General features: G+C 39.2%; 1 protein-coding gene across 4 annotated transcripts in view; it reads right to left on the bottom strand.

The window, feature by feature from the left end:
* Positions 1-27,724, bottom strand: part of PDE7B (phosphodiesterase 7B) — a 316,973-nt gene that overhangs the window by 27,501 nt on the left and 261,748 nt on the right. For all 4 annotated transcript variants that reach the window (XM_011219527.3, XM_034669179.1, XM_002915081.4 and 1 more), the window contains 5 exons: positions 12,195-12,346; positions 10,118-10,181; positions 8,325-8,420; positions 6,144-6,244; positions 4,586-4,717 (listed from right to left, as the gene is read on the bottom strand). In XM_011219527.3, coding sequence (XP_011217829.1) covers positions 4,586-4,717; positions 6,144-6,244; positions 8,325-8,420; positions 10,118-10,181; positions 12,195-12,346 — 545 coding nt within the window. The remainder of the gene's footprint in view (positions 1-4,585; positions 4,718-6,143; positions 6,245-8,324; positions 8,421-10,117; positions 10,182-12,194; positions 12,347-27,724) is intronic.

Below are 27,724 nucleotides of genomic sequence, written 5' to 3'. Positions count from 1 at the left end.
CTTCAAAAAAAAAAAGCTGACCTTCTCTAAGTGCTTATGATAAGTGACTAAGAAAAATGATTATAAACTTCTATAAGACAGTATAGAATTTAATATTATGAAACATTATATCACGCTGTAAGGAACAATGATTAATTATTTTATTCATTAGGTTGCTCTGTCACTAGTTAAGATGTAGTTAGCCTCTATCAAAAGGAATTACATTTGAAATGAAGCTGAAAGTGATTCCTTTTGCAATATTTCTTATTGTAATAACCAATATCCTATCTGATTTAATGCTTACTTTGCCCAAGGGCTGAGCGCATATGTGGGGGGTTGCAGGGTGGAGGGACAGAAGGTAAGTGCTTGGTTCGATGTCTCATATGTTCCTTTCTCAGTCCACCAGGGACATCTGGATGGCCTCCAGTCTGCTGAGAGAGGTGCCAGGTGGAAGTGCTTTTATCACCTTCATGTTGAACTTGGGTTGGCAGTTCAGCTAGTGAGTCCAGTCCAGACAGCAGACAATGGTAGGGAGCCCTCTGACCTGGCCTTCACTCCAACTGCCCTGGCTTTCTCTTTATCACAGGGCAGAAGCACAGGCTGGGTGTCATGCAATAATCTTATTTATTAGAACTAAAAGAGCACAGCCAACAAAAGGAGGGAGAGGAAGCTCTCTTCCATTTTATCTCATTTATAGAAAGGCTAGATTGTAGCAAAGTCACGCACAGGGTGTTCTCAGCCCACATAATTCCCGGCACATCTTCTCTACTCGATTCCCATTAACCAGATGGGTGTGTGTGGGTGTGTATAATTTTGTGTGTGTGTGTGTATATATATTTAATCACAATATATTCTGATATATATATATATATATATATATAGTGTAGATACATATATTTTTTACTCATTACCATGGTTCTTAATATTTTCAGAATCTATAACTTGTTTTAAAATATGAGTGTATGTATTTGATCCCTACACTAAAATGAAATGCATAGGTATATCCCCTGAAAATCTGCACATAGTTTCCTGAAAGTTCATTCATATCTCAACCAACAGGTTCTTGGTAGGCTGAAAGTCTACATTTGCAAAGATTTTAAATATCATGTGTTGTTAATAGTCTTGTTCAGTTTACATATTATGTAACCTCATCTTTTTTTCTTGAAACTGAAAACCTGAAGTTATGCCAGTTCCTCATCTACAACTTGGTGCAGAGCAGAGATTTTCCGAGCCAGGTCATGTTCTGTATAGCTAATCAGCAGAAGAAACGACAAAAGAGAGAATATATACTTAAGGAACACATGCCCAAGACACTGACCTGAGAGCAGAGGCTGTTTATGGCAGGCCTACGCTCAGCTACCGGCCACAGAGACAGTCTGTTTTCAGTCATTCTGGAGTTCGGTTTTTAATCCCAAAAGTCCACCAGCTCATGCTGCCTCCAGTGTCCTCCCTCAGCTCTGCTACTCAGAAGGTTACAGGTCAAGGCCCAGTTTACGTTCTTCCTCCCTGAGGTTCCCCTCCCCCAGGCCATCTGCGGCACCAGTTTCTGTCTTTCCATCACACTTTGTGCTCTGCCCAAAGTACTTCACAGAGTCCCTCCCGCGTGAAGCTGCTCTAACCCCTTTGTCCCTCTCACTGCAGGGGGAAACCTGGTCCAGGGCTCCTAGTGCCTGGCACACAAAAAGTAGGTGATACGTGGGAATGTTAGAAGCCGTGTGTGTAGTGCTGAGTCACGTCTGCTTTGGAGACAAAAGACTTATTCCAGCTTTCCAATTAATTAGCTATTTATTTTCACGAAAAACACTTGAATTTCCTAAGTGTCAATTTTCCTCTTTCTGGAAAGTTTTTTATAATCGTACCCACCTAACTGGACTATTGTGCAGAGTAAATCATATAACGCATCAAAAACGTTTAGCGCAGTTTCTGACTCACGGTAAGCATTGAATAAAGGTTAGTTACATAATCTGTTGAACTATATCTTACATAGAATTTTCTTTATTTTTTTGAAATTCCCTCTGAGAGTTAATAATTAAAGGCATATAGCCAAATATAAATGGCGTCAGAAATTTTTTGGACAGAACTGAAATCTCATCATATTTTCAGATCCTCTTAACAATTTTTACTTTTAATATGTTACGTCCCAATTTGGCTGATAAAAATTTCAGCTTTCATCCTAGCGAGCTCTAAGATAGTAGAAATAGCTTTATGATACTGTGTGATCCCAGTTTGCCCTCCACACTATTTCTTTTCTTTTTTTGAAAACACTATTTCTAAAACCTGAAGACAAGGGTCTCTAGCTTCCAAGAGATCCTAAGACCAGTTGAGCAGGAGACTGGTGAAGATATTATCCTGCAAGTCCCATTTCCCAACTTCTTTCTAGTAATTATCAAAAGGATCCTTATCTTTCCTATCAAGGATCAGGCCAGACAGTTCAGATGGATAAGTTCACTGTTAGAAAAAAATAATAGCTCACTTTATTATAGTAACAATTTTGGGATACAAAGAACAGAACAGGTCCTTACTCTTTAAAGAGTTAAAAAAATCATATCTATATGTATATCTTTAGCTAACTCCCCAAAGCTTTTTCAAACTGAGATTAAGCCTTCTTAGATTTTGCACATTTTGAGCATCTGAGTTTGAACAAATGTTTGAGGACAGAGATCATACTTTATTCATCTTTGTACTCCTAGATCTTAGGATATCTTAGTCTACCATATGATATATGCAATAAATAGTTGCTGATTAAAAATATACAAGACTATATGTTGTATTGAAAAGGCTGCGGAATTTGTATTGGGATGTTTTTTATTTTTTTAAAAAGATTTCATTCATTTATTTTAGAGAGAGAGATAGTGTGTGTGTGCAAGCAGTATGGGGGTCTGAGGAGGGGGAGAGAATCTCAAGCAGACTTGTGCTGAGCATGGAGCCCAACAAGGGGCTCAATCTCATTACCCTGAGATCATGACCTGAGCTGAAACCAAGAGTCAGAGGCTCAAGTGACTGAGCTACCCAGGCACCCCAATATTGGAATGTTTATTTTTAACAAAGAGATTAAAATAAAAACTATTAAAAATTACCTGGACTTCAAACGTTTGAGTAAGGAATCCATTTTTTTGAGAAGAATTTTAATATCTGAACAAGATAGAGTGTTTTTATTATGAGAATCAATTTTTGTTAATTAGCAATGAGTACTTAATTCTTATGAAATTCTATGACTTTCTTGTTTTTAACATCTGGCATATTTCTTTTTAACTTCCTGTCTAGATATGAACCCATCACATGTTTTATATATACTACATGTCAAAGTGCAGTTTTGTGACCCTCATTTTATGTACCAATCGGTCAGTAGCAGCAGATACTCTCTTAAAATTCATTGACATGATTTATTTGATGACAAGAAGTTAGAATTATGGAAAGCATTTACTTTATATGGGAAGGGATCAAACAGCCAATTTTGTTGACTGATTTCCTTTGTCTAATGAAAGACATTTGAAAAAAATGAGCATTGACAGGAATAGAAAATCTATCTGGGGGCTTTAAGTCCAGTCATTCATGTCTGTATTTTTCTCAAGCAATAAATTTAGCTTCTGAGACACTTTTAGGAAGTTTAGCTTCAGTTTTTATTTTTCTTTGTTTAGTTTGTAGCTCATTATCAAAAGGTTTCTTAGTTCTGTCATCTTGTCCCCTTGATGTGGCCACATCTATCCTGGCTCTGGGTGCTGGCCGGCTGCTCATGAGAGCCCAGTGCTGGATATATACAAGGTGGACCCATAAACGTTACAACACCAGTTCCTACCTACGCTGAAAGCTGATCAACTGGACGGAGAAAGGCTTTTTCTCATGTTCTAATTGGGTTTTACTGGAAATAAATGCATCCTCAAGCTGTAACATCTTGTATAATGCAGGTGTTTTATGGAGATATGTCAGGAATTTTTTAGCATTGTATTTTTCAAAAGATCTACTAAAATTGACATCAGTGACTACCTTGTATGCAATGATTTTGTGAATGACAACCAAAGGTCTCCAAAGGACCACCCTGAAAATTCTGGGAGTTATTCATCTATGATATAAGTTTTACTACCTTAAGTAACATCAGAGATAAAAGATCTCCAGGCCAATCTACTCATGCTGCTGAGCTATTTTAAACAACAAAGTATGCCTATTATCTTTCATAACAGAACTCTGACCCTGAGGCCAGTCAAGTTCAGAAAGAGTCTTAGAGACAGAAGTTTGAATTAGGATTGTACCTGGGAATTATCATTTACAGAAGTCCTACAAGGACTGGCTTCAGCTGGCCATTATGTATGAGATGGTGTCCAGGGAGACAAATATTCTCAGATCCTGAGAGGGTAGGCTCAGAGATCCTGTTTTACTTTGCACAATTTCAAATCCGCTTTGGAGAGAATGGAATTCCTTGGATACCTTTGTAAACAAATTTAATCTTCCTTGGGGAATATCCCTGACCTATTTAAAATCCATGCTCTTTGGCTGTGGTCGTCATTGAGGCTGACCCTGGGGGAAGGCTATCTCCAAAGGTGAGACTCAGGCTCTAGCCCTGGGCCGAAGGCTGTTGGCCGAACTGTGACTCAACATTGGGCTCCCTTACCTGGTATAGGTTGGCGAGATGGTGGTTAGTTTTGATCAAAAATGGCTGGTTCACTCCTGGATGGTCGACGTCGTGTGCTGCTGCAGCCAGCAGTCCAAGCATGATGTCCAGAGGCGTGAGGGAGCTGGCCAACTGTTAAAAAAATCAAATTGGGAGATCGATTGGTGTTTTCCCACATAGGTTAGTGTTTGTTTTGGCTGAATCAAACTGTATGAATTATGACAGTATTTTTCAGTACTTTTGAAACAGCAGTCAGTGAGGTGATAGTTTCATGGAATTGCAGGGGAAAAAAAGGACAGCGTGGAAAGTAATTAAGCAAGTCAGATTTTTCTGGATCATTCATTCAACTACCCTCCTCTTCCTACTGCTACTCTTGTTTCTTTTTGTTGGTGCAGTGAGTGTTGGTGCCTGTGGGCAAGACTGCTCTCTGGTGAGCAAGGAGAAGGCAGAGCGTGAAGTCGCCTTGCTCGGAGAGAAAGCAGTGAATGAAGGAAAATTTTAAAGCCAAAGTAATGGACACATTTAAAAAAAAAATTGTGTATTTCAGCCATCCACTCTATCATTGCCACTGTGAATATGAAATCAAGAGTGGGTTGAATTATAAAATTTGCATATTTCTTCAATGTGTAATAAATAGTGGGGGAATGTGTAAGAATCTGTCATTTTTTTGGTAGCTATGAAAACAAGCAGGAGAATGGGAATCCAGTACTAAATTTAAATATACTACTGTGTGATGTATTAGAACTCTCAGACAACTTACAGATTAAAAAACACAACCTTTAATGGGATATCTTACAAGGATGAAACATCTACCCAGTTTTCTCTTGGGAATGCCTGTCTGGCATCTGTGTGTTTAGCGACTTATATTAAAACTGATCAAACTAAACAGAGACTTGGACTAGGATATCATTTTCAAAAAACCTTAAGAAAACCATCCTGTATGTTAAGCCAATTCAGTTTCATATGGCTAAGAAATGCTTAGATTTCAAGTAGTGAGTGTTATTATTATTATTATTCTGTTTTTAGTTTTGGGTTGCTTTATTGCATCAGAACACACTTGCTTTGAGATCTTTGAAGTTGACAAGTTTTCTTGGGCCTGAATCAGGACGCCCTGTTGGCTTAGTAGGAAATGGAGCTTCAGTCTTGAGGAGTTTTGATTCTATTTGTCAATCAAAACCCATGAGGTGGGAAACTTTTTCCAGAGCATTTCACTGTTGGTACCATTTGTGGCAGAGTTCCAAGGCAAAGAATTAATTTCCTGAGCATTTTGAAGCTATCTAAGATGTAGATTGTTATAGAAAGGGTTGTTTTTGACCTAATGCAGTCTTGATAAGTATAGAAATTATGGGGGGAAAAAAACCCTCGGGAATTTTACACGCTCTTTCATGTGTATTATGTAACTTTCAAAGCTGATGCTGGAACTTCCATAGAAATAATTTGTCTTCCTAGTGTGAATGACCCATACACAGTTATCTGGATATGTTGGGCGATCTGGGACTCAGCAGGCAGTTTACTTGGCATCCCAGATGACTGCGGAGGCACTTGGGTCTTTCTTTACCTTTGGCTCCTTCAGGTAGCAGTGCATGGCCTGGGTGACATCAGCGGCATGAACAGCATTGTGATATGGGTTCTGGCTGTGGTAATCCTCTTGAACCATGACTAGGAGGCAAACAGATAACTCAATCAGCTAAAACCCAAACAGGAAGGGCAGACTAAGCTCAGATCTATTGAGGATCCCTTTTGCTCAAAAATATCAGTGTCTCCAAAATGTGCAGCCTACGGATCCTTTAAAAATAAACGTGGTTTGCAAGCTTGGCAGTTCTACTGGGCTGTTTTTAGTGAAGAGGAGGGGGAGGGCAGCCGGGGAAAGGCTAAAAGGATTTGTGAGGCCCTTGGGATTCCTCACCACCTTCATAAATCACCCCTTTCTGGCGTTCATCAAGGCTTTCATTCATAGGAAAAATAAATATGTAGGAAAAGGACAACTTTATTTCACACTATAGTTTAATTATTTAAGTTTGCTGCCATTTATGAATAATATGCCATAAAAGAGGTTTCCTTTTAAAGAGCCCAAGTAGCATCAGACCCATGATATCCAAAGATTGGTTTAGCACTTGAATAGCAAAGACTGACCAAAGCAAATTGGAGGCTTCTTCAGGCAGAAATTCAAAGTACTGTGTTGACCCAATGATGAGCTCCTTGGCTTTATTTCTATTTTATTCAGATTAAGTTAGCATCTCTTGTGTCTTTCCAATGTAAGGACCAGAGTGCTCTTGGAACCAAGTAGAGACACAAGCAAGGTGATTTTGTTTTGCAAATTAGGAAGCCATTAGCCTGCTTTAGCTAATAGCCACGGCTTAGGATGCGATATATTCGATATGCATAGAGTGGCCAGATTTGCACGTATGGCCATATTTTCTCAGCCCATTTTACGAGTTTAGCCCTGAATTCGGGTGTTATTTCTGTCATCAAATCTTTTCATTCTTTATATTACTCTGCGGGCATACACATGTCCAAAGTATCTGTGTTCTCCTTCTTCAGACAAATAAAAATTATTGGGCCCTTTTGTGGCCGTTACTTTGCTCAAGAAATCTAAATTCAATTCGCCTGAGGTTATTTGTGTTTCTGGAACTGTGCCATGTTGTAGCCGGTTTCAGAAATTTCTTTTGTGCCACGTATTATTTATTTTACAGGTTTCTAAAAACAATTATATTTAAACTCTGGCTTTCTCCCTTATTATTTGTGTTGGGCAAATTACTTAACCATAAGTGTCCTCAGTTTTCTTCTCTATAAAACAGGGATAACAACAGCTTCAATTTCAAAGGGCTGCTGTAGGATGAAATGTGTTAATACATGGAGATCCTTAGTTCCAGCGTGTGTAAGCTCCATACAAGCCTACTGGTCATTCCTTCTGCCGCTATCGTGTCACTGTTACTTTACTTTGGAGGCATCAAGTCAGCTTCCAAATTCAAAGCACAGCCATAGGGCACATCAAAGAAGCCAGAAACAAGCTAAGTGACAGCAGGAAGTTATATGGTGATTAAAAATATGCCCTGGATAATTTGGCAGATAAATAAACATGTGCATTAAGTCCAGTAAGAACTGGGGTTGTTTTTGATAGAGAGTGACGGGGCGGAGTTGAGTGGAAACATGGCGGACTTTCAAGTCAGACAGACCTGGGCTTGGACTGAGGCTCTGCCAATTACAAGTTGTTGACCTTGAGCAAGTTATGAAACCTCTTTCTACTTTTCCCTAACTGTGCGCCAAATGGTGGTGACAACACCCAACTTGCAGAGTTGTTGAAACGGTTAGAAATAACATACGGAGAGCATCTTGCATACAGTGGGCACTACGTAAATGGTAGTTCTTATATTACAAAAAAAAAAAAAAAAGCCTATTGAAGATTTTTCACAACTCATGTCCAAATTGGAATTATTTGAGGCATACGTTATTGGGGCTTTGCCGATATGTAAGCAGATCAGTAGTTTCTTTAACAGTTACACTCTCTTGATGGTTTTCTTTATGTTTTTTATCTATTGTAAACATAGCTAATCAAGTAAATACTTTTTTTCACTGATTAAAATGGGTAAACTGTATTTTAAAATTAAGATGAGATAATTTAAGATTCACTTGAGATCTTCATCTTCCATGCTATCATTCTTGCCACTTTACGTTAAAGAATACATGGGCTGCCATTATTCAGGGGGAAGGAGGTAGGAATGTGGAAATGAAGACTTACCTAAAAACCTGTGCAAGGTGACCATATCTAACTTGAAATGGTGAATGAGTCCATGGGTATTGAAGAGGTGGCACAGCAGTGTTACCAGGCTGTTTCCTATAGGAAGAGTCACCTGCTTTAGCTCATTTTTATCACCATTAAAATATCAAGATTGACAAAAGGATAAAAAGTTTCTGTAATGAAAGGTCTCTGATAGGTCTCCTAGGGACATACACATATGTGGGTGTGTGTGTGTGTTTGTGTGTATTTTTTAAAGACACAGTTTAATGGTCACTTGCAAAGTGCCTTAAGTTGCTTCCAATTGATTCTTATGTTTACAGGGATATCCAAGTCACCACATTCCTTAAGAGTCCAAGCTTGTTCTCCGCATGCAAAATTACCCAAGATGAGATGTGACCATGAAATAGTTTAGAACTAAAGCCAGCAGAGATGTAACACTGAAGCAATAATGACTAGTAAGCTTTTAGGAAATATTATTGCCTAAAGAGTGATGATTTTGAATTTTAAAAGCATTAGAAAATTTATGAAAGACTTTGAAATGGACCAAGATGATGACTGGATGTCTTAAGTGGAAAACTAAGTATTGCCTTAGGACACTCTTCCGGGGCACCTGATTCTGCATTTCTGCAGATCCCATTGTCTTTGAGCTATTTCGCAACTCCAAAGTTGTAGATAACTGATAGCATTGCACTCGATTCTTGTCCACAACATGCAAATAAAATCACTCAGGTGAAAATACCTTTGACTTCCTCTTCCCAGTTTTACAGCTATTAATAAATTCATTTAAGCACTTCTTACTGTTTATATATGTGTTGTTCTTTGAATTTTCCCTAACCAGTTGCAGCATCTTACTGGATCTCTAATTAACTGAGTTAGATCTTTGACATATGCTCATTTCATATTCCTATGAGAGTCATGATTATACTCTCTTTTGGAAAAATCCTTTTATTCACAGTTACTTTCATCTACTGGTACCCATTTCTCAGTTGATTTGAGCAAAGTGAAATACAAGCTTGTGGGCTCCATCCCTGTATGATCTAGTTAGCTTTTCACAGTGTAAAGCTTGGCTTCGTGGTCTTAGTCTGTATCTCTCAACTGTATGTCATTTGTCAAGTAACAGAAAGGTGAGAAAATCATCTGTAATGACTTAAAGTATTAGCCTGGTATACGGTGGGACATGAGAAGGTCAGCATCTGATATGATGCCTTTCATTGGCTCCCTAAGCCTATCAGCATTTGTTTAATGGCAGACGAATATGTAACTAAATGTTATTTTCTTTAGGAAAGTCTTTATAGGGACCAAGATTTTAAAAGTGAAACCAGTGAGAATGTCTACTTTCCCCTTCAGCTGCAGCCTAAACTTTTACACTCTGTCATCAGCCAGTGTTTTCCTCCAGTGATGCCGAGCATATCTGAGCAAGACCTGCACTGGGCCAGCTTCAGCTCACTCAGTGGAAATGCACAGACACCTGCCCTATAAGGGTCAGGACTGATCAGATGAGATTTAGTGTCTCTAGTTTTCACTGACTAACAGTGAACCTCCTCCATTTGGATGTGGCCAAAGTATTCTGTGAGGAAAGAATCTAACCGGTGGTTTCCAAATTCCTTTGGGATCATCAAGGCCAGAAGGAAAATGGTCTTAAGATTCTAAGGCCAAATGCAGTCCTTACTTTTCATCTGAATTAATTTTCCCTTGCCCTGGCCCTTCTTGAGCGGCTGTAGAATTAGGAAAGTGGAAAAAGAAGGGAAAAAGAATAACAGTGTTTGGAAACAGGATTCTTTTGGGTGACTTACCATTTGTCAAGCGATCAAATAAGAAAATGTCAAAATCCCACATTCCCACTTTGGAGAGCATATGCTGAAAAGGCAAATGAAAAACAGCACTCAAATGAATCATACCAGAGACTCAAACATTTACTTTGAGACAATGAATTAGACAATTAAAAAGTTGAAAATATATAGCACATTGCCATTTACCTTTGTGGTAAAACAAATCTTGCTCTATGTGCTACTAACAAGAGCATAAAAGGGACAGGTTCTGGAATCAGACTATCTGATTCAGTGCCAGCCACACCTCTCACTGGCTGTGGGGGCTTGTGCAAGTTCCTTAACCTCTCTGTACTTCAGTTTCCTATTTGAAATAAACGGCTGATAATATTATCTACCTCAGAGGATTTTTGTGAGGATTAAAGGAGGTGATATACGTGGAGTGCTTAGAACGGTGTTTGTATATAATAAGCCCTCATAAAATTCAGTATCTGTTAAAATTGTAGTTCAATAAAGTCTCTACATCACAAACGACTATATCCTTAAGGAGAATGTTTACAGCAAATTTTTGAAAAATGAAGTCAAATGGTTGCTGAGCACATTACTCTGCTCAACGTGTACTCAATGTGAAATGAACCACTCTAACAGATAGGAAACTGGAGTGGGCAATGAAAATGTTGAGTAATTTAAAGATCTACTGTCCAATGTGGTCTTATTATCCTATTTTTGTTTTTAAAATACCCCATGCTTAGAAATAGATGGTCTTTAACTCTCAGACGCAAAGCTGTGTTTACTGATGCTATCCTCACTGTAGCTTCTGCTACTGGCCTTCCTTTCCTTTCAGTGCCACTGCTTCCGGTAAGGACCAGCTCACTCTCCTCTTTCTGCCCCTAAATGTCTTCCCTGCATCTTCCAATAAAGTCTAAGGGCCTTGTCATAGCACACAAAGATCTTCCAGCATTATCAGAAAAATGAAGGACTAATAGGTTACCATGAGATCTAGTGTGTGTGAACATTTTATCCGAGTCAATACTGAAGCAGAATCAGGGCTTGATCCCTGATATCCTGACTTGTGAACCACAGTTCTTTCTACATCTCAACGTCATCTATCTTGAGGGGTGAACGCATGGAGGGAGGGCCCCACAAGAGTGCTCTGTCACTGATGCCCCAGTGCTGGGAGCTTAGTCTTGCTCTTCTTTCTCCAAACAGCCAAATGGCCAACCAACCAACCAACGAACCAACCATCCAAATGAATAAACCAACAATCATTCAATCTCCGGCCTTGGGTTGTTAGGAGTTATTTTTCGTTCCTTTTTTTAGACCTAAAGTTGGGAATTCGTTCTTCTGATATTACATGTTGCTTAGTTATTAATACTATACTTTAGTAGGATATATTTCTTAGTAGTATATAGATAACATAATCTTACTTAACATGTAAACTCTAAGACATTACTTCTGACTTCTGTTTAAACTGTGGTACTTTATCCTGAAATTTAAACTCCTTTGACAGTTTGGGCTAGAGATAACTTGTGAACTTTTTTTTTTAGATTGTCACATTTTAATTTCAAACTTTGATCAATAAATTGCAAAGATAACTATAAAATTTGTGAAAATTATTTAAATAAAATAGAAATTATAAAAAGGACTATGCACCATATCGGTAGACAGAAGTGGAATTAAGAGTTGGTAATTATTGGGTCACTTTCAGCATAGCTATTACAATGAGACAATTCAATGGGTTTAAAGATTTAGTTATTCTCTCACTAGTAGTCGATCAGTCCAAAATTTTACTTTACTTAGTGTTGTGCAAATATGCTTTGCCCATTTTTAAAAATGAAAATAGCTAGCATGTGCTAGGCATGAATATATGAAACACGTAAGCATGCTTAACCGCGTGTAATCTCTACATCACCCCTATGAGATGAGTGTTTCAGTTAACTTCATTTCATAGTTGAGGAAAAAAAGTCCAGATGTGTTGATTAACTAGCCAGAGTCACAGAGCATCTCAATGGCAGAAGTTGGACTCCAACCTGGCCCTCTCAGCTGAGGTACATGTTCTTGGCCACTGACCTCCTGAGAGGTGACAGAGGGGAAACTAACTCACCCTTGCTTGTCCAAGGTAGTCTTCATCCAGCAGGTGGAGAGGGGCTTGTGGTATAATTCCACGAAGCAGCCTCGATGCATGGAAGTATCTTTGAAAGCTTAACAGTCTTTTCACCTTTTTCTTAGTGCCAATTTCCCCTGAGTGTGTTGTATCTGTGGAAAGTAATCAAATACAGAAGTTATAGATTTTAAAAGCTCTATTTTATCCACTATGTAAAAATACAATGTATTATATTAAAGATTTTATTTATTTATTTGACAGAGAGAGAGAGAGCACAAGCAGAGGGAGCAGCAGGCAGAGGGAGAGGGAGAAGCAATTTCCCCCATTAATAGGGAGCCTGGTGTAAAAACACAATGTATTATAAAGGAGATAAACTTAAAATATGCTCTCAGTGCTTTCTTAAATATAGTCTATTTAACTCTATATTTGAAACTGCCTTAGAACAAAAATGACCTTTCTTATATATTACATTCATTAAAATGTCAAGATATTTTTGAATGTAGTTTTAGAAGACATGAAATATATAAATTAAAATCATCATTTTCTTATGAATGGCACTGGTATGGTTACTAAGTGAAATCCACATACTTTTGCATGCATTTGAAAGGAACAGTTATGCTTTTTTATATGATATTAAAACCAAGGCTCCAAAATTTAAACCAGGTTCTCATGAATTAAAGGGGCTGAGAATACACTAGCTTAGACATGAGGAAAATGTTTCCTAACGTCCCAGAAACACCAGTGGCAAAGGAATCAAGAATCTCAGTACAAAGGTGACCTAGATTTTCCTGACAAGAAGCAGGGAGGGTGTCTACTTTCTAATGGAGTATATTCCTTTTTCACTAGTGGCCAGGAAAGTCTGACCCTGTCAGTAGAGATATTTTAATACTCATGTCACATGTGCCTTTCAAAACTTAACTGTTGACATCATGGTGATTGTCCAGAAATACCCCAGGCACATTATTTGAATGCCTGTCAAGGTATGTCCTATCTCAGCTGAAATTCTGTGAATCACTCCGGGGCCACCTGGAGTGGTATCCGCTGCCCATTTTGAATCTGGAGTCAATTCAACAGTCCACTAGGAAAAGGTACAGTTCATAGATAAAGAAATTTTGGATTCTTTCACGCTTCCTCCTATCTCCTCTTCTTCTCTAGGGAACCCAGAATCACAGTGGATAGAGAAGCAGAGGAAAGCAGTGTGGCCCTCCCTGATGGCAGTGACTGACCAAAATCAGTTTGTCACTTAGGTTGTATTATGCATGCAAAGGCTGAATTCAGGGCAGGCAAAACCCCCTGTTCTCTGGAAATCCTACCTGACTTAAATGTCTTCTGTTTTTAAAATGGATCTAAAAAATGGATCTAGATTTCATGTGTGGAAAGAGGCAAACATACACCCAGAGAGGAGTGTAACTGAAGTTGGGTGTTAGGCACACAGCCAAAATAAAAATGGTATACGTGGACTCAGTTCTACTGGTGGGTTCTTACTCCCTCTCTATCAATTTATCAAGTCAAGTACAGAATAAAGCTGTTCATTCATTTATTTTAAACATAGATGTGCAGTGAGATCCTTCGGTTCTAAACCCTCCAGCGAGCAAAACAAAGAAGTTTACGTTCCAGCAAAGAAACGTGCAATAACCAGTAAACAACAAATAAGTAATTTATAAAAAATGTGTTAGAAGGTGGTTAAGTGCAATGAGGAAAAGCCAGAAAAGCTGAGAATGAGGGACCAGGCATTCTGTGTCTGGATAGTCTGGGTGGGGCTCCTCAGAGGGTGCAGTGTGATCGAGTGAAGGAAATGAGGAAGCTGGCCAAGCAGATAACTGGGGAAATACCTTCCGTACAGAGGAACCAGCTAGAATGCCCCTAGGGTGGGCACCTGCCTGGCATTCTGGCATGTGGGAGGAACAGCAGGAATTCCACGTGGTTGGAAAGGAGAGGAAGAGGGAGGAGTAAGAGATGAGGACTCAGAGCACAGGAGAGCATGAGAATTATATAGGGTCCTGTAGGTCATTGTAACCGCTTGGGCTCCACTCTGAATGAAATAAGGAGCCACTGTAAAGGTTGGGGTTTTGTTTGTTTGTTTGTTTTTAAAAGATTTTATTTATTTATTTGAGAGAGGGACAGAGAGACAGAGACAGCATGAGTCGGAGGGTGGAGGGGCAGAGGGAGAGGGACAAGCAGACTCCCTGCTGAGCAGGCCCCCCCCATGTGGGGTTCGATCCCAGGACCCCAAAATCATGACCTGAGTCAAAGTCAGATGCGTAACTGGCTGAGCCACCACCCAGGTGCCCTGCCACTGCAAAGTTTTGAGAGAAGAGTGATATGATCACACTTAGATTTAAAAAGCGTCACCCTGTGTGGCGAGCAGATTGTTAGAGAAAGCTTTGATGTAGTGAGATCTGCTAGGAGGCCCTTGAAATAATCCAGGCAAGAGATGACGGCTGCTCAGACCATGCGGGAACCAGTGGAAGGACCAGAAGTGGAGGGAGGGAACTGGAACATATTTTAGGTACCTCCAATTTTTTGCCCTAAGTAACTAGGAGAATGGAGCTGCCATCACCTAAGATGGGAAAGCCACAGGTGGGCCAGGTGTGGGGTGGATTTCGGTTTTGCACATGTTGAATTTGGATGTCTATTGGAAATTCAGGCAGAGATGTCAGATGGAAATAAGTGGATATAAAACCCAGAGCTTGAGGAAGAAGGCTGGGCTAGAGATACAAATCTGGGAGTTGTCAGATGAGATTACCTAGGGAGTAAGCATATATAAAATGAGAAAAGTGTGAAAGTCTGTGTTCTCTATACTTTGAAAGAGTATAGAGAAGAGCAGAGAAAAATCAAAGAAGACTGAGGAGTATCCACTGGGGATGGGGGGAAAACCATCGTTTCCCAGAAGCCTAATGAAGACAATGTTGCAAAGAGGAAGGTGAGATCCTCAGTATTGAATGCTGTTAATAGATCAAGTACAACAAAGACTGAAAATTGACCACGGGTATATAAATTTGTCAAAATTCACTAAACTATGCACTTAACAGAGCACATTTTATTCTATGCTAGAAGTGACAACACCCTAGTCACACATGTAGCACCCAGATTTTGTTTTTAAAACATAGTTTCTCACTAAAAGAAACCAGACCACCTTGGGGAAATGGCCAAGTCTAGGACTGGGGCTGGCAAAGTACAAGAAGGACTACAACTTCTTGTCGTTCGGGAAGGTGAGAGAGAGCTTGAGAAATGATGGGATCGTTTCAAAATGACAGAGGAGATGACTTGCAGAATTCCCTCTGAGCAACTATGGGAAACTTTGAGCATCAACATGAATAATGGAAGAGTCAATTATAAACCACCAACTGAAAGTAGAATCCATGAGTCCATACTGATGGTAAGTAAGCAAGTAAGTAAATAAATGAGAAGGGAAAGCTCTTTCTTGCAGGGAGTGTCAACCCATAATGCAGAAGAACTAATAGAGTTAGAAAATTACCATTTTGAGACTTTTTTTTTTTTCTGAGAGGGAGAGAGAGGTGGGGAGAGGGCAGAGGGAGAGGGAGAGAGAGAATCTTAAGCAGGCTCCACGTCCAGCATGGAGCCTGACACAGGCTCAATCTCATGACCCTGAGATCATGATCTGAGCAGAAATCAAGAGTCGGATGCTTAACCGACTGAGCCACCCAGGTGCCCCATCATTTTGCAACTTTTATGGTGGTAACTGCTTTGGGCCAAAATCACTGAACGACACTAAAACTATTCAGTGAAAGTTTAAAAAGCAACAAGATAATTTATAGTATTAAAATATCTCCCCACAGAGTTACTAATTGCAAAGGAAAAACTGCATAGTTTTTAGTGGACAGATGAAGAGGGGGCACCATCTTCACTAAGTAAGCAAAGTTCACATCCCCAAATGGGATCCTGGATCAGGGGAAGATTTCCAAAAATGGCTTTATTACGATAATTTGTGAAATTTGGAAACGGATATATATATATATATATATATATATATATCTCAGAGATAGTCAAATTCTGTTTATACATTTCTTGAATTTCATAATTGAACTGTGGTTATGCAAAAGAAGGCTCCTGTTCTTAGAAAATACATGCTGAGGGGCACCTCTGTGGCTCTGTTTTGCATTGGCCTCTTGGTTTCAGCTCAGGTCATGATCTTAGGGTCTTAAGATCCAGCCCCGCATCAGGCTCTGGGCTGGGTGTGGAACCTGCTTGGGATTCTCTCTCTTCCTCTCCCTCTGCCCCTCCCCACCCCTTTCTCTCTTTCTCTAAATAATTAATTAATTAGTTAAAAAATAAATTTAAAAAAAGGAAAATACATGCTGAGATATTTAGGGATAAAGGGACATGATGTGTACAACGAATTCTCAAGCGGTTATCAAAAAATATGTAGCAAAGACAAACAGGGCAACATAATAATTGGTTTCTCTGGGTAAAGGGTATATGAATGTTCTATCCTTGAAAATTTTCTGTAAATTTGAAGGTATTTTATATAAAGAGTGTAAGAAGAGAGAGAATGAGAAGAGAAACGTCAGGCAACAGTATCAAATGCAGACAACCCAAGGAGTTTTGCTACATAGGGAAGCAAAGAAATGTTGGTGATGGTTCTATGCAGAATTATATAGAATGGAATCAAGTGTGTCAAGTAAATGAAATGAGCCAAGTAAATGAAATGAGTTATTCCTGTGTTGTGTAGAAATCTAATAAGAAATAACCATACAATGATCTATTCCTTTTTTAGCCTTCTATGAAAATTTCCCCATTCTAAAATGCTAAAAGAAAATCCCTTATGTAGCTGAGAGTATTAACATAACAGAATCAGAAGTAAACAAGATAAGCCTGAATGATGGAAATATGCCACAAACATAGCAAATTCAAATTAGTTGACCCTTGGACAATGTGGGGGTTGAGGGTGCACACCCGCTGGGCGGTTGAAAATCTGTATATAACTGGACATGTCAAAAACTTACTTGAGAATAGCCTACAGTTGACTAGAAGCCTTATTTATAACACAATTACCACATATTTTGTATGTTATGTGTATTACATACTGTCTTCTTACAATAAAGTGTACTAGAGAAAAGAAAAAGATAATGAGAAAATCATAAGGAAGAGACAATATGGTACTGTATTTTTTGAGAAAAATCTGCATGTTAGTGGACCCACGTAGTTCAAACTTTGGGTTAAGTATCAACTGTATTCCTTTGTAAACTTCCGTTCAGCTTTCCAAGTGGTGTAATACTTCAAATAGATTCACAGGTAAGAAAATGACAAGTTACATACAATACATATAGATGATAGGAAATAATGGTTTCTATTCATTAAAATTACCAGATTGCCTAAAATATTGCTAATCTAATGATGCTTTGAGCTGGAGGTATTGTTTTTTTGTTTTGTTTTGTTTTCTTTTGTTTTTGAGAGACAGAGTAGGGGGGGCAGAGGAGAGGGAGAGAGAATCTTTTTTTTTTAAGAATTTATTTATTTATTTGAGGGAGAGAGAGAGACAGAGAGACCAGAGGGACAGTGAGAGGGAGAAGCAGACTTCCCACTGAGTGGAGAGCCTGATGCAGGGCTCTATCCCAGGACCCTGAGATCATAACCTGAGCCAAAGGAAGACACCCAACCCACTGGGTCACCCAGGCGTCCTGAGAGAGAGAATCTTTTTTTTTTTTTTTTAATATTTTTTTATTATATTATGTTAGTCACCATACAGTACATCCCTGGTTTTTGATGTAAAGTTTGATGATTCATTAGTTGCGTATAACACCCAGTGCACCATGCAATAAGTGCCCTCCTTACACCTGTCACCAGTCTATCCCATTCCCCCACCCCCCTCCCCTCTGAAGCCTTCAGTTTGTTTCTCAGAGTCCATAGTCTCTCATGCTTCATTCCCCCTTCTGATTACCCCCCCTTTCTTTATCCCTTTCTTCCCCTACCGATCTTCCTAGTTCTTATGTTCCATAGATGAGAGAAATCATATGATAATTGTCTTTCTCTGCTTGACTTATTTCACTTAGCATTATCTCCTCCAGTGCCGTCCATGTTGCAGCAAATGNGTTGCAGCAAATGTTGAGAAATCATTCTTTCTGATAGCTGAGTAATATTCCATTGTATATATGGACCACAACTTCTTAATCCAGTCATCTGTTGAAGGGCATCTCCGTTCCTTCCACGATTTAGCTATTGTGGACAATGCTGCTATCTGAGAGAGAGAATCTTAAGCAGGCTCCACACATAGCCCAGAGGCCAATGGGGTGGGGGGGCAGGGCTTGATCTCATGATTCTGAGATCATGACCTGAGCTGAAACCAAGAGTAGGAAGCTTAAATGACTGCGCCACCCAGGTTGAAGATAATAAGTTTTAACTTAGATCCATTTTGCCCTTAAACCAAGAAGAAAACAGCCAAGAATCCCTTCTTTCCCACCTACTTTCTTTTTTTTTTTTTTAAAGATTTTATTTATTTATTTGACAGAGATAGAGACAGCCAGCGAGAGAGGGAACACAAGCAGGGGGAGTGGGAGAGGAAGAAGCAGGCTCATAGCAGAGGAGCCCGATGTGGGGCTCGATCCCATAACGCTTGGGATCACGCCCTGAGCCAAAGGCAGACGCTTAACCGCTGTGCCACCCAGGCGCCCCCCCACCTACTTTCTTCACCCTGTGGTCAAACAGGTGACAATCCACCAACATGTCAGAATGTAGATCTTTTTTCATCTTTACTTAAATTTTTGATATGTTTGGCCTTCATTTTTATTGGAAGATATTGCTCTAAAATACAGTATACCTTGATCACTGAGTTATTTGGCACCGTCTGCAATCTGGAGTATGAAGTAAGTGTCTCACCGCCCTGGTTCCCACCCCATCTTGCATCTTCGGTGCACGAGCTCAGATAATGTCAAACGTGCTCAATGTTAAAATAAATCTAAACAATAAAACCTTCTCATGGTTAATTTTTAATGGTAGGTTAAAAAAGGGTAGCATATAATATTATTCATGGTGAGGATTTTCCAAGTTTTGGGAACAAATTGGTTATTATGAGGTATATTCTTTATTTGTGCAATTTCAATCTTACTGTGATGGGCAGGCAGATATCTGCCAAGCGGGTGGCCAGTATTTTCTAAATTACCAAGGCAAGCCATGACCATGCCATTTAGCACTTGTACCTGGGTTATTTTTTAATTGACAAGAAAATATTTTAGAATTGATGTTGGATAGCCATTTATGAAAATAATAGGGTTTAATTTTCTTTTCTTTCTTTTTTTTTTAAAGATTATTTATTTATTTATTTGACAGAGACAGAGACAGCCAGCGAGAGAGGGAACACAAGCAGGGGGAGTGGGAGAGGAAGAAGCAGGCTCATAGCAGAGGAGCCTGATGTGGGGCTCGATCCCATAACGCTTGGGATCACGCCCTGAGCCAAAGGCAGACGCTTAACCGCTGTGCCACCCAGGCGCCCCCCCACCTACTTTCTTCACCCTGTGGTCAAACAGGTGACAATCCACCAACATGTCAGAATGTAGATCTTTTTTCATCTTTACTTAAATTTTTGATATGTTTGGCCTTCATTTTTATTGGAAGATATTGCTCTAAAATACAGTATACCTTGATCACTGAGTTATTTGGCACCGTCTGCAATCTGGAGTATGAAGTAAGTGTCTCACCGCCCTGGTTCCCACCCCATCTTGCATCTTCGGTGCACGAGCTCAGATAATGTCAAACGTGCTCAATGTTAAAATAAATCTAAACAATAAAACCTTCTCATGGTTAATTTTTAATGGTAGGTTAAAAAAGGGTAGCATATAATATTATTCATGGTGAGGATTTTCCAAGTTTTGGGAACAAATTGGTTATTATGAGGTATATTCTTTATTTGTGCAATTTCAATCTTACTGTGATGGGCAGGCAGATATCTGCCAAGCGGGTGGCCAGTATTTTCTAAATTACCAAGGCAAGCCATGACCATGCCATTTAGCACTTGTACCTGGGTTATTTTTTAATTGACAAGAAAATATTTTAGAATTGATGTTGGATAGCCATTTATGAAAATAATAGGGTTTAATTTTCTTTTCTTTCTTTTTTTTTTAAAGATTATTTATTTATTTATTTGACAGAGACAGAGACAGCCAGCGAGAGAGGGAACACAAGCAGGGGGAGTGGGAGAGGAAGAAGCAGGCTCATAGCAGAGGAGCCTGATGTGGGGCTCGATCCCAGGACTCCGGGATCACGCCCTGAGCCGAGGCAGACGCTTAACCGCTGTGCCACCCAGGTGCCCCAGGGTTTAATTTTCTTATTTAAAGACACACAAAAAGCTAAATGAAAAAAGCCTCAAGCTAGCACTCTAAAGGGGAAGAATATTCCATACTGCAAGAAAAATAAACTTATTTAAAACAATATTAATAACTCATTTATCAACGGTCATTTAGGGAGCTACGTGAGATAATGACAAACTAGGATATAAGCTGGAGGTATGGTAGGGAGAAAAAAATCCATATAAGGAACAATTCATGAATAAATTGCCATGCTGTATGCTAGTCCCAGGCACTGCTTTTTGACAGCGTGTTGTGCAATTATCAAATAAGATTGGATAGTGTGTTTTCCAAAGGGCTCTCAGTGAGTAACTAGAGTGTTTACTTTGATAGTTAGGGGTATAGTGATATGCGCATTGAATAGAAATTTAAATTAAATGTAGCTAAGCTACATTTTACAGATAGTTCAGCTAAATTCAACTTGCGAAAATTTAGAGTCTTAGCAATGTGCCTAATAATGTAATTTAATATCTTTATATAATTAAAAAGTCATTATTTAAAGGTATTCACAGTTACCCTAGTGGTACTTTTTGTTTGGATTTTGTTGTTTATGGGCTTTCGGTCCCCGAATTTTCATTTGCAACAGTTATAAAATGGTGTTCCAGAATAGTTTCGTTGCCCAATCTATGTGCACTTTGACCTGGACTGTGAAATTCATTTTCTGCTCCCTTGTTCTTTTATAAATTTCACAAATATGTACATATTAACACATTTCTGCACTATTTAGACACTAATTTTGGGTTATGAAGTTTATGTTGGCACTGGTGATATGGTAATTCTTAAATTTCACTAGTTAGGGTTGGCTTAAATACAAAAAATGTTAATAAAAATTATTTTCATTTTGAGTACGTTCTTTATGGCACATTCTGTTTATAGGGGCTGATAAATTTTGGTACGAGGAGAAACATTAAACCCAGAATAAATACCTAGGAAAAAAAATCTATAAGCATACCCACTATGATGAGGCTGTTCCTGTCAAGGGTATACCTGGTTCTTTCAGCAAGGTCGGTAGCAACTGTTTCCTGAATTTGAATAGCTAGTAATTGGTGCAGAAGGAGTGCAGGTGATACTAAAACAAAGGTGCCTTTATATTTAAGTGAGCAGAACTCGCCTCAAGCAAACATGGAGACCCAACTCCATAAATGTAATATTAATACTTTCAGAGCATTAATTCACCTTCTTTGTTTAGTTTTTAAAAGATTTTATTTATTTATTTAAGGAGAGAGAGACAGAGACAGCGTGAACTGGGGGAGAGGAAAAAAGAGACTCCCTGCTTGATCCCAGGACCCAGGGATCATGACCTGAGCCAAAATCAGACGCTTAACTGACTGAGCCACCCAGGCATCCCAATCCATCTGAATCTTTTAAATAGTGTGTTACTAATACATGCCCTACTCTGATAATTATTGTATTCATACTTATTACAATACCTATATTATATAATAATTATAATGAAATTCTTTGCAGGGTTAGTGGCTATTCATTTGCTTTGTTTATTCTTCTTTTATAGGATTTTTAACATGTCTCGTATTATAGAGTTATTGGTATAAATAACTTACTACCCTCCAAGGTCAGAAATCATCTCATCAAACTTTGTAATTGTAGTGGAAGCCCTGACACCTTTTTATAAATTTTGTTTTGTTTTAGTAATGGCAAGTGCCTGACTTAAACTGTGCTTGTGGGGCAGGGCATCCACTTCAAAGAAGGCTATTCCAAATAAACACATTGCCAGCCTCCCGACTAAATAAAGAGCCAGGTCACCTCCCTCCCACTGAGGCTCCTTTTTTTAGAATCTTGGTTGATTTAGATAACTAACCCTGTAGGCCATTTGTTTTTTTCACTTCCTGTGCTTTAAATTCCCACTCTTATGTTTTAAATTCACCAATAAAGAGTGAGTCTGCAAAACCCTAGGTCCCCACCCCCTATCCCAATAAAAGAGCCCGGCCTGGCTCACATTCTCTCTCCCTTTCTACCTATGACTTGGCTGTGTGGCCCCAGTTGTGCCGTGCAATTTCCAGGTCCCATAAGTAATAAACCTTTATTTTTTTCAAAGTTTCTTGATGGTTATGGCTGAAGGGTGTCTTGCAATCATAATAAGAACCACAAGTGTTGGTCCAGCCATGACATTAGTTACCGAAGGGCTGAGACCGGCACACAACAGTAATCCCTTGTGTTGAGTGCATAACCCTGCACATAATGGAAACTCCATGCAAAATTTGTGGATTTAATTTGAATAAATTATCTCTGCTTACAGAAATATCATCATCAAATGCCATTTTAAAATAATAAGCCAATTTATAAAGTGCAAGATGCTAAAACTTACGTTAGTTTTGAAATCATTTTCTCAAATCCTCCAAAGGAGTTCCAGGACCCAGATCCTTCTGCCACCACTCCTTGCTGTGATCGATTCCCACTCTAACACCCAACTGTGCCCTGTATGATTGCAAATTCACTCTTATTTACACGTCTGATGCTCTAATTAGGCTGTAAGGTCTTGGAGGCCAGATTCCTGCTAGTTTTCTTTGAATTTCCAGAATATCCTGCAAGTCATTGATGGTAAACACAGGATGACGCACTTAAAAACTTTTTTGTGTCTGTGCACCACTTCCAAGTGCAAGAAGTCTTGGAGAAATCAGGATGAAATTCTAGTTTTAAATGTGTAGCTCTTAAAAAAGATGTGAAAAAGTGAATTCATTTGATTTTAGGTGTCCTGTGCACAAATGGCAGATTTTTAGCACAGCTCTTTCTCCCTTCCGACAAATTCTACTAGTTCAGGGTTCAGGGTCCCTGCAAAGTTAGAAACAGTGGAGTTGTCCAGGATGGCAGTTTTCTTGAAAAAACACAGGATTTTAAGAGTGAAGCAACTTATTCTAAGATGCAGTGGCCCTGTAGATACGATTTTAAGTTAGACTACTTTAAAAGGTGAAAAAAATTAAAGATTTTGCATATAAAAAATAATATTGGTGGATGTCTAAAATGTACAATGTGGACTTGTAGTCTTCTTGATGAGGTGCTAAAGATACCAGCCTCTGCATAAGACCAGTACTCCTTTCAACGTATTAAAGACAGTGATTCATTTTCATGTGCTTTTAGCAAATTTCATAATTTAGACTTGGCTGTAATGACTTCAGCACTCAAATTCCACCTTTTAGAATTTAGCATCTCTAAACATTAAAGTCTGCATTTATTCATAAAAAGAACCAGCTGCCAAAAGCCTTGTAAAATACATTACTATTTCTATCCCAGTCTTTCAAACATCGTCCGTGGTCATAAATGGCCATAGTTGTTTATTTCTTCCTGTGTATGTTCCCAGCACTCAGAGAATGGTTGTAGGAGCTGATGACAACCCAGGGTATTATCTGGCTTGTAATATCACATGTGGAGACTGCGCTTGCATGGAGGGATGTATTTTTAAGACATGGTCATTACAAATGACCTTTGAAATCCTGAGCAGTTGGATTGAGATAAAATACAAATTAAATTCCTTAACATCTAGGGCCTTTTCCAGGCTTAGTCTTTAATAGGAAAGTAAGAAAATCAGTCGTGATACCAAAGAGCTAATAAACAAAAATACATATAACATAACATCAACAACAATAACAAAACACGGGGGGAAAAAGGAAAGAAAGAAAGGAAAAGAAAAGAAACTCAAACAAAGTACATCATCACCTTAAAATGTAACTTGAAGTTGGGAAGTCAATTTGAGTTAAAAGCAGCTAGGAAGTTATTTTAAGTTCTCTACAATCAGATCTTGAATAGAGGTGTTTCGAAGCCCCACGTCATTAGCTCTTCTGTGTATGACAAATACTCACGACTTCTTGATGGCTGTCACTAGAAGAAGAGCTTTACTTCAACACTGCCACAGAGTGGGCGGAGGAGGCGGAAGAGGAAAGTCGTCTTTAAGACAGGGTAGATTGTTTCTCTAGTTCTACTTTTTAACATGTTTATTTTTTCAATTGCCATTTCTCTTTTATGTTCTTGACAGTGAAGAGGACACACCAGCGTGACTGATAGGAGTCACAGAATAGAGTGAACTCCTTCCCCACGTCCCTGTCCCACACCTGCTGCCCCAGCGCTAGGAAATGTGCTCAGAAAGGATTCATGAGGGTCAAATGCTTGTCCTCAGCCACACGACACACTGGTGTTTGGCAAAATGTGCTGTTTTGAGCCTGTTGCTTTGCCTACTGTAGAATCCATTCCAACCCAATGGCTATGAATGTCTAACTTACAGGGTGCAGGGATGGTTCGAAAACTATTATTTCCTTTTTGTAAGGAGGGGAAAAGGCCTTAAAAATAAGCTCTTAAGACTTCTTTGGGCAATAGAGAGGTTTTTCAAAATCCCAGTTTGAATGAAATTTAAATGAATTAGTAAGAAGCCGATCAAATTTCCTCAGTCCTAAAGAAGAAGTAAGCGCCAGGCACAATGCGGTTTTATTGAACCCTCCGCTTCTCAGAGTTTGAAATGTTTAGCAAATCCTGAGTTTTGAGGGCAATGGCTTGTGGTGAGCAAATTGAGGTGACCAAACTGCAGTTGATTCTAAGCCTCCAGAGGTTAAAAACTGCTGCATTAACTCCCTAGTTCTCAGCATGTATTTAAAATAAGTGTGGTCTTCTATCTGGAGAGATGTGTTTGAACTGTTCCATTTCACTACAGAAGTTCCAGATGTTGTAATGTGCATCTGCTCCTCTGCTTTCACCGCTCTGCAAGTTCTTCGCTCTCCCGTCCCAGGATATGGGACAAACCCTCTGATCGCCTCCTGTTGTCCCCTCCAATCTATCTCACCTACCACGGACAGATTTTTGCCTTATGCACAACACTAACCATGTCAGCCCTCTGCTCCAAATTCTTCAATGGTTCTCTAATGTCTACTTAGTTAAGTTCATATTATTTATTCTGGTATTCATGGCTCTCTAAATGTGATGCCAACTTATTTTTTCATGTTTATCTCCCACCAGTCCCCTTGCAGATAAATAGGTCTCTGTTCTTGATGTCCCCTCCCCCATCCCCCATGGTTTTCTACCTCTGTACCAATTCTACATTCGTTATCCATAGAGTATTATCTTCACCTGCTGAAATGCTGTCCACCTTCAATAGCTCACCTCAGGTATTTCCCCCTCACCCCTCAATCAGGTGCCTTCAGATCTTTCTGGGAGTCCTCCTAACGCACTGCGGTTGGTACGGTAGTAACTGGCGTTCTTAGCTCTCTGACTATGCAGCAGATGCTGTACATGCCATTGGAAGCCCTGTCAGGGTCTGGCCATGTCTTGTATAGTGTGGGGCCTGGCTAAGATGGTGTTTGTTGACTGAAGGAATGAAGGCATGAGGTGACTGTTGATTGAGGTGTAAGATTTTAATTTTTTCTGTCTTGCAGCAACACATTACCATGCTCCCAATGGGCACCATCATGGGATTATAGAACTGAATGAATTATCCAGAACAGGGGAGGTTCATTCATCTAACACAACAGATAACAGGGCTGATCCCCTGTATAGAAGAACTTGAACTTCTAGCTGTTTTCTGAATTTGTTGGATTTTTTATGGTGATTGTAAGTGCATTTTGAGAAGGGTGGCAGATTACTGCTAAATTTATCCATTGGTAGAGGCCCAGATAGGAACATGTATCTTGAAAAATGACCAGCAAAGGATCCTTTATATTTTGTTCTTTGGAAAGTAAGTGCATTTTAAGTGAATTCATTTTTCTTCATAGGTTAAAAAGATTACTTGAATTATATTACACCTGAATGAATCCTTTCATTTAATGGATTGAATCAAGTGGGCATTAGAAGCGGTTGGCGTATACTCTTTAAATGTAAATATCCACCCTAGTTCAGTAGGGAAGTTGAGATATTTGTCTGTACACTGAGATTTGTCTCTTGTAGTCCACGGCTCTCTATGGCTTAAAGTGGCACCTTAGGTGTAATCACATCTGTAACTTTTGGTGGCACAAGCTCTTAAGGAACAAGCTCTTAAGGAATAAGCTTCCATTAAGACTTATATGATTAATTCAGGCCATAGTAAGCTTTTTTCACATGGAGCTAGATCAGAGGGAAGAAAGAATTGTTTTAGATGACTACCCGACCTGCTTCCAACGATACAACTGATGTACTTCATCTAGAACAAATGCAACTGGCCTCCTATTCTATTTATTCTACCCATGGCAAGAACAAGCGTGGGGCTAGGAAGGATGGCACTAGGAAATACCTCTACTAGGCAGTGTGCCCTTGTCACTCCGTTCATGTTCATAAAAGTGGGTATTGTGAAGTTGATAGTAATAGATGTATTTTGCAGATGAATCCATGGGTTTGGCAAGGTTTAGTGATGTTTCCTAAGTCACACAACTTATCAAGTAGCAGAATGGGGCCTGAGATCCAGTTCTATCTGGCCTTGAAGACGGCGCTCTAGAGTTCCTTATATTCCGCTCTTCACAAGAACGGACAAAGAGTAGGGCACACGTGAGAGTCCAGTATAGAACCCTATTTCCCTGGGGCACAGTGGGGGATTAATACCCAGGTACCTTTCCTTTAAAAAATTATAGTTAGTAAAACAGAATAAAAGGAAATGTCATTATAATTCATAAGTCCAAGTGTTCTAAAATGGATGAAGATTTTAAAGTTGAAGATTAGAATCTATATCCTTGAACAGGAATGTCACAGTGAGAAATACTGAAAGGAAACTTGTAAAATAATGACGAAACAATCAGACATAGCTTCCTAGTAGACTTCGGAAGTGATTCTATGCATGTAACTTTCCTCTCACTAAACATATAAATGGAATATTAGGAGGTGAATAATAAATCACTTGTGAGCTTTAAAAATGAAAACACATGTATTACTGACACTGACTTCATGTGATTTGATTATTATGTTATTACACGAAGACATTCGCAGGCCTTGGTTAGTGCCTCAAGCTTTGGAAAAGACAAACATTTTTGTTGTGGACATAGAACAGAGATGCAGTTTCTGGGGAAGGGAAAGAGTGGGAGGCACTCGGGCAAACAGGCTGCTCAAAATAAAATCGTGACAGGATGCACATAGGCCTCTGTTTAACTGTTTCAGAGCCAAGCCTTCAAGCCACCTAAGGTTCCACCTGAAGGACATCTGCTGACTGAGATGTGGTCTGAGGACGTGATCTTCCCTGTTTCGTGTGGCCCCCTGGGCATTCTCTTCTCTCCCTTCTTCCTTCCCTTCTAAATATTTCCAATTACCTTTATAATGTGAAATAATATTCTT

This window comes from Ailuropoda melanoleuca, chromosome 10 (assembly GCF_002007445.2).
Source record: "Ailuropoda melanoleuca isolate Jingjing chromosome 10, ASM200744v2, whole genome shotgun sequence".
Taxonomy (NCBI): domain Eukaryota; kingdom Metazoa; phylum Chordata; class Mammalia; order Carnivora; family Ursidae; genus Ailuropoda; species Ailuropoda melanoleuca.
Note: the sequence above shows the minus strand (reverse complement) of the source record. Positions and strands in the feature narration are given on the sequence as shown.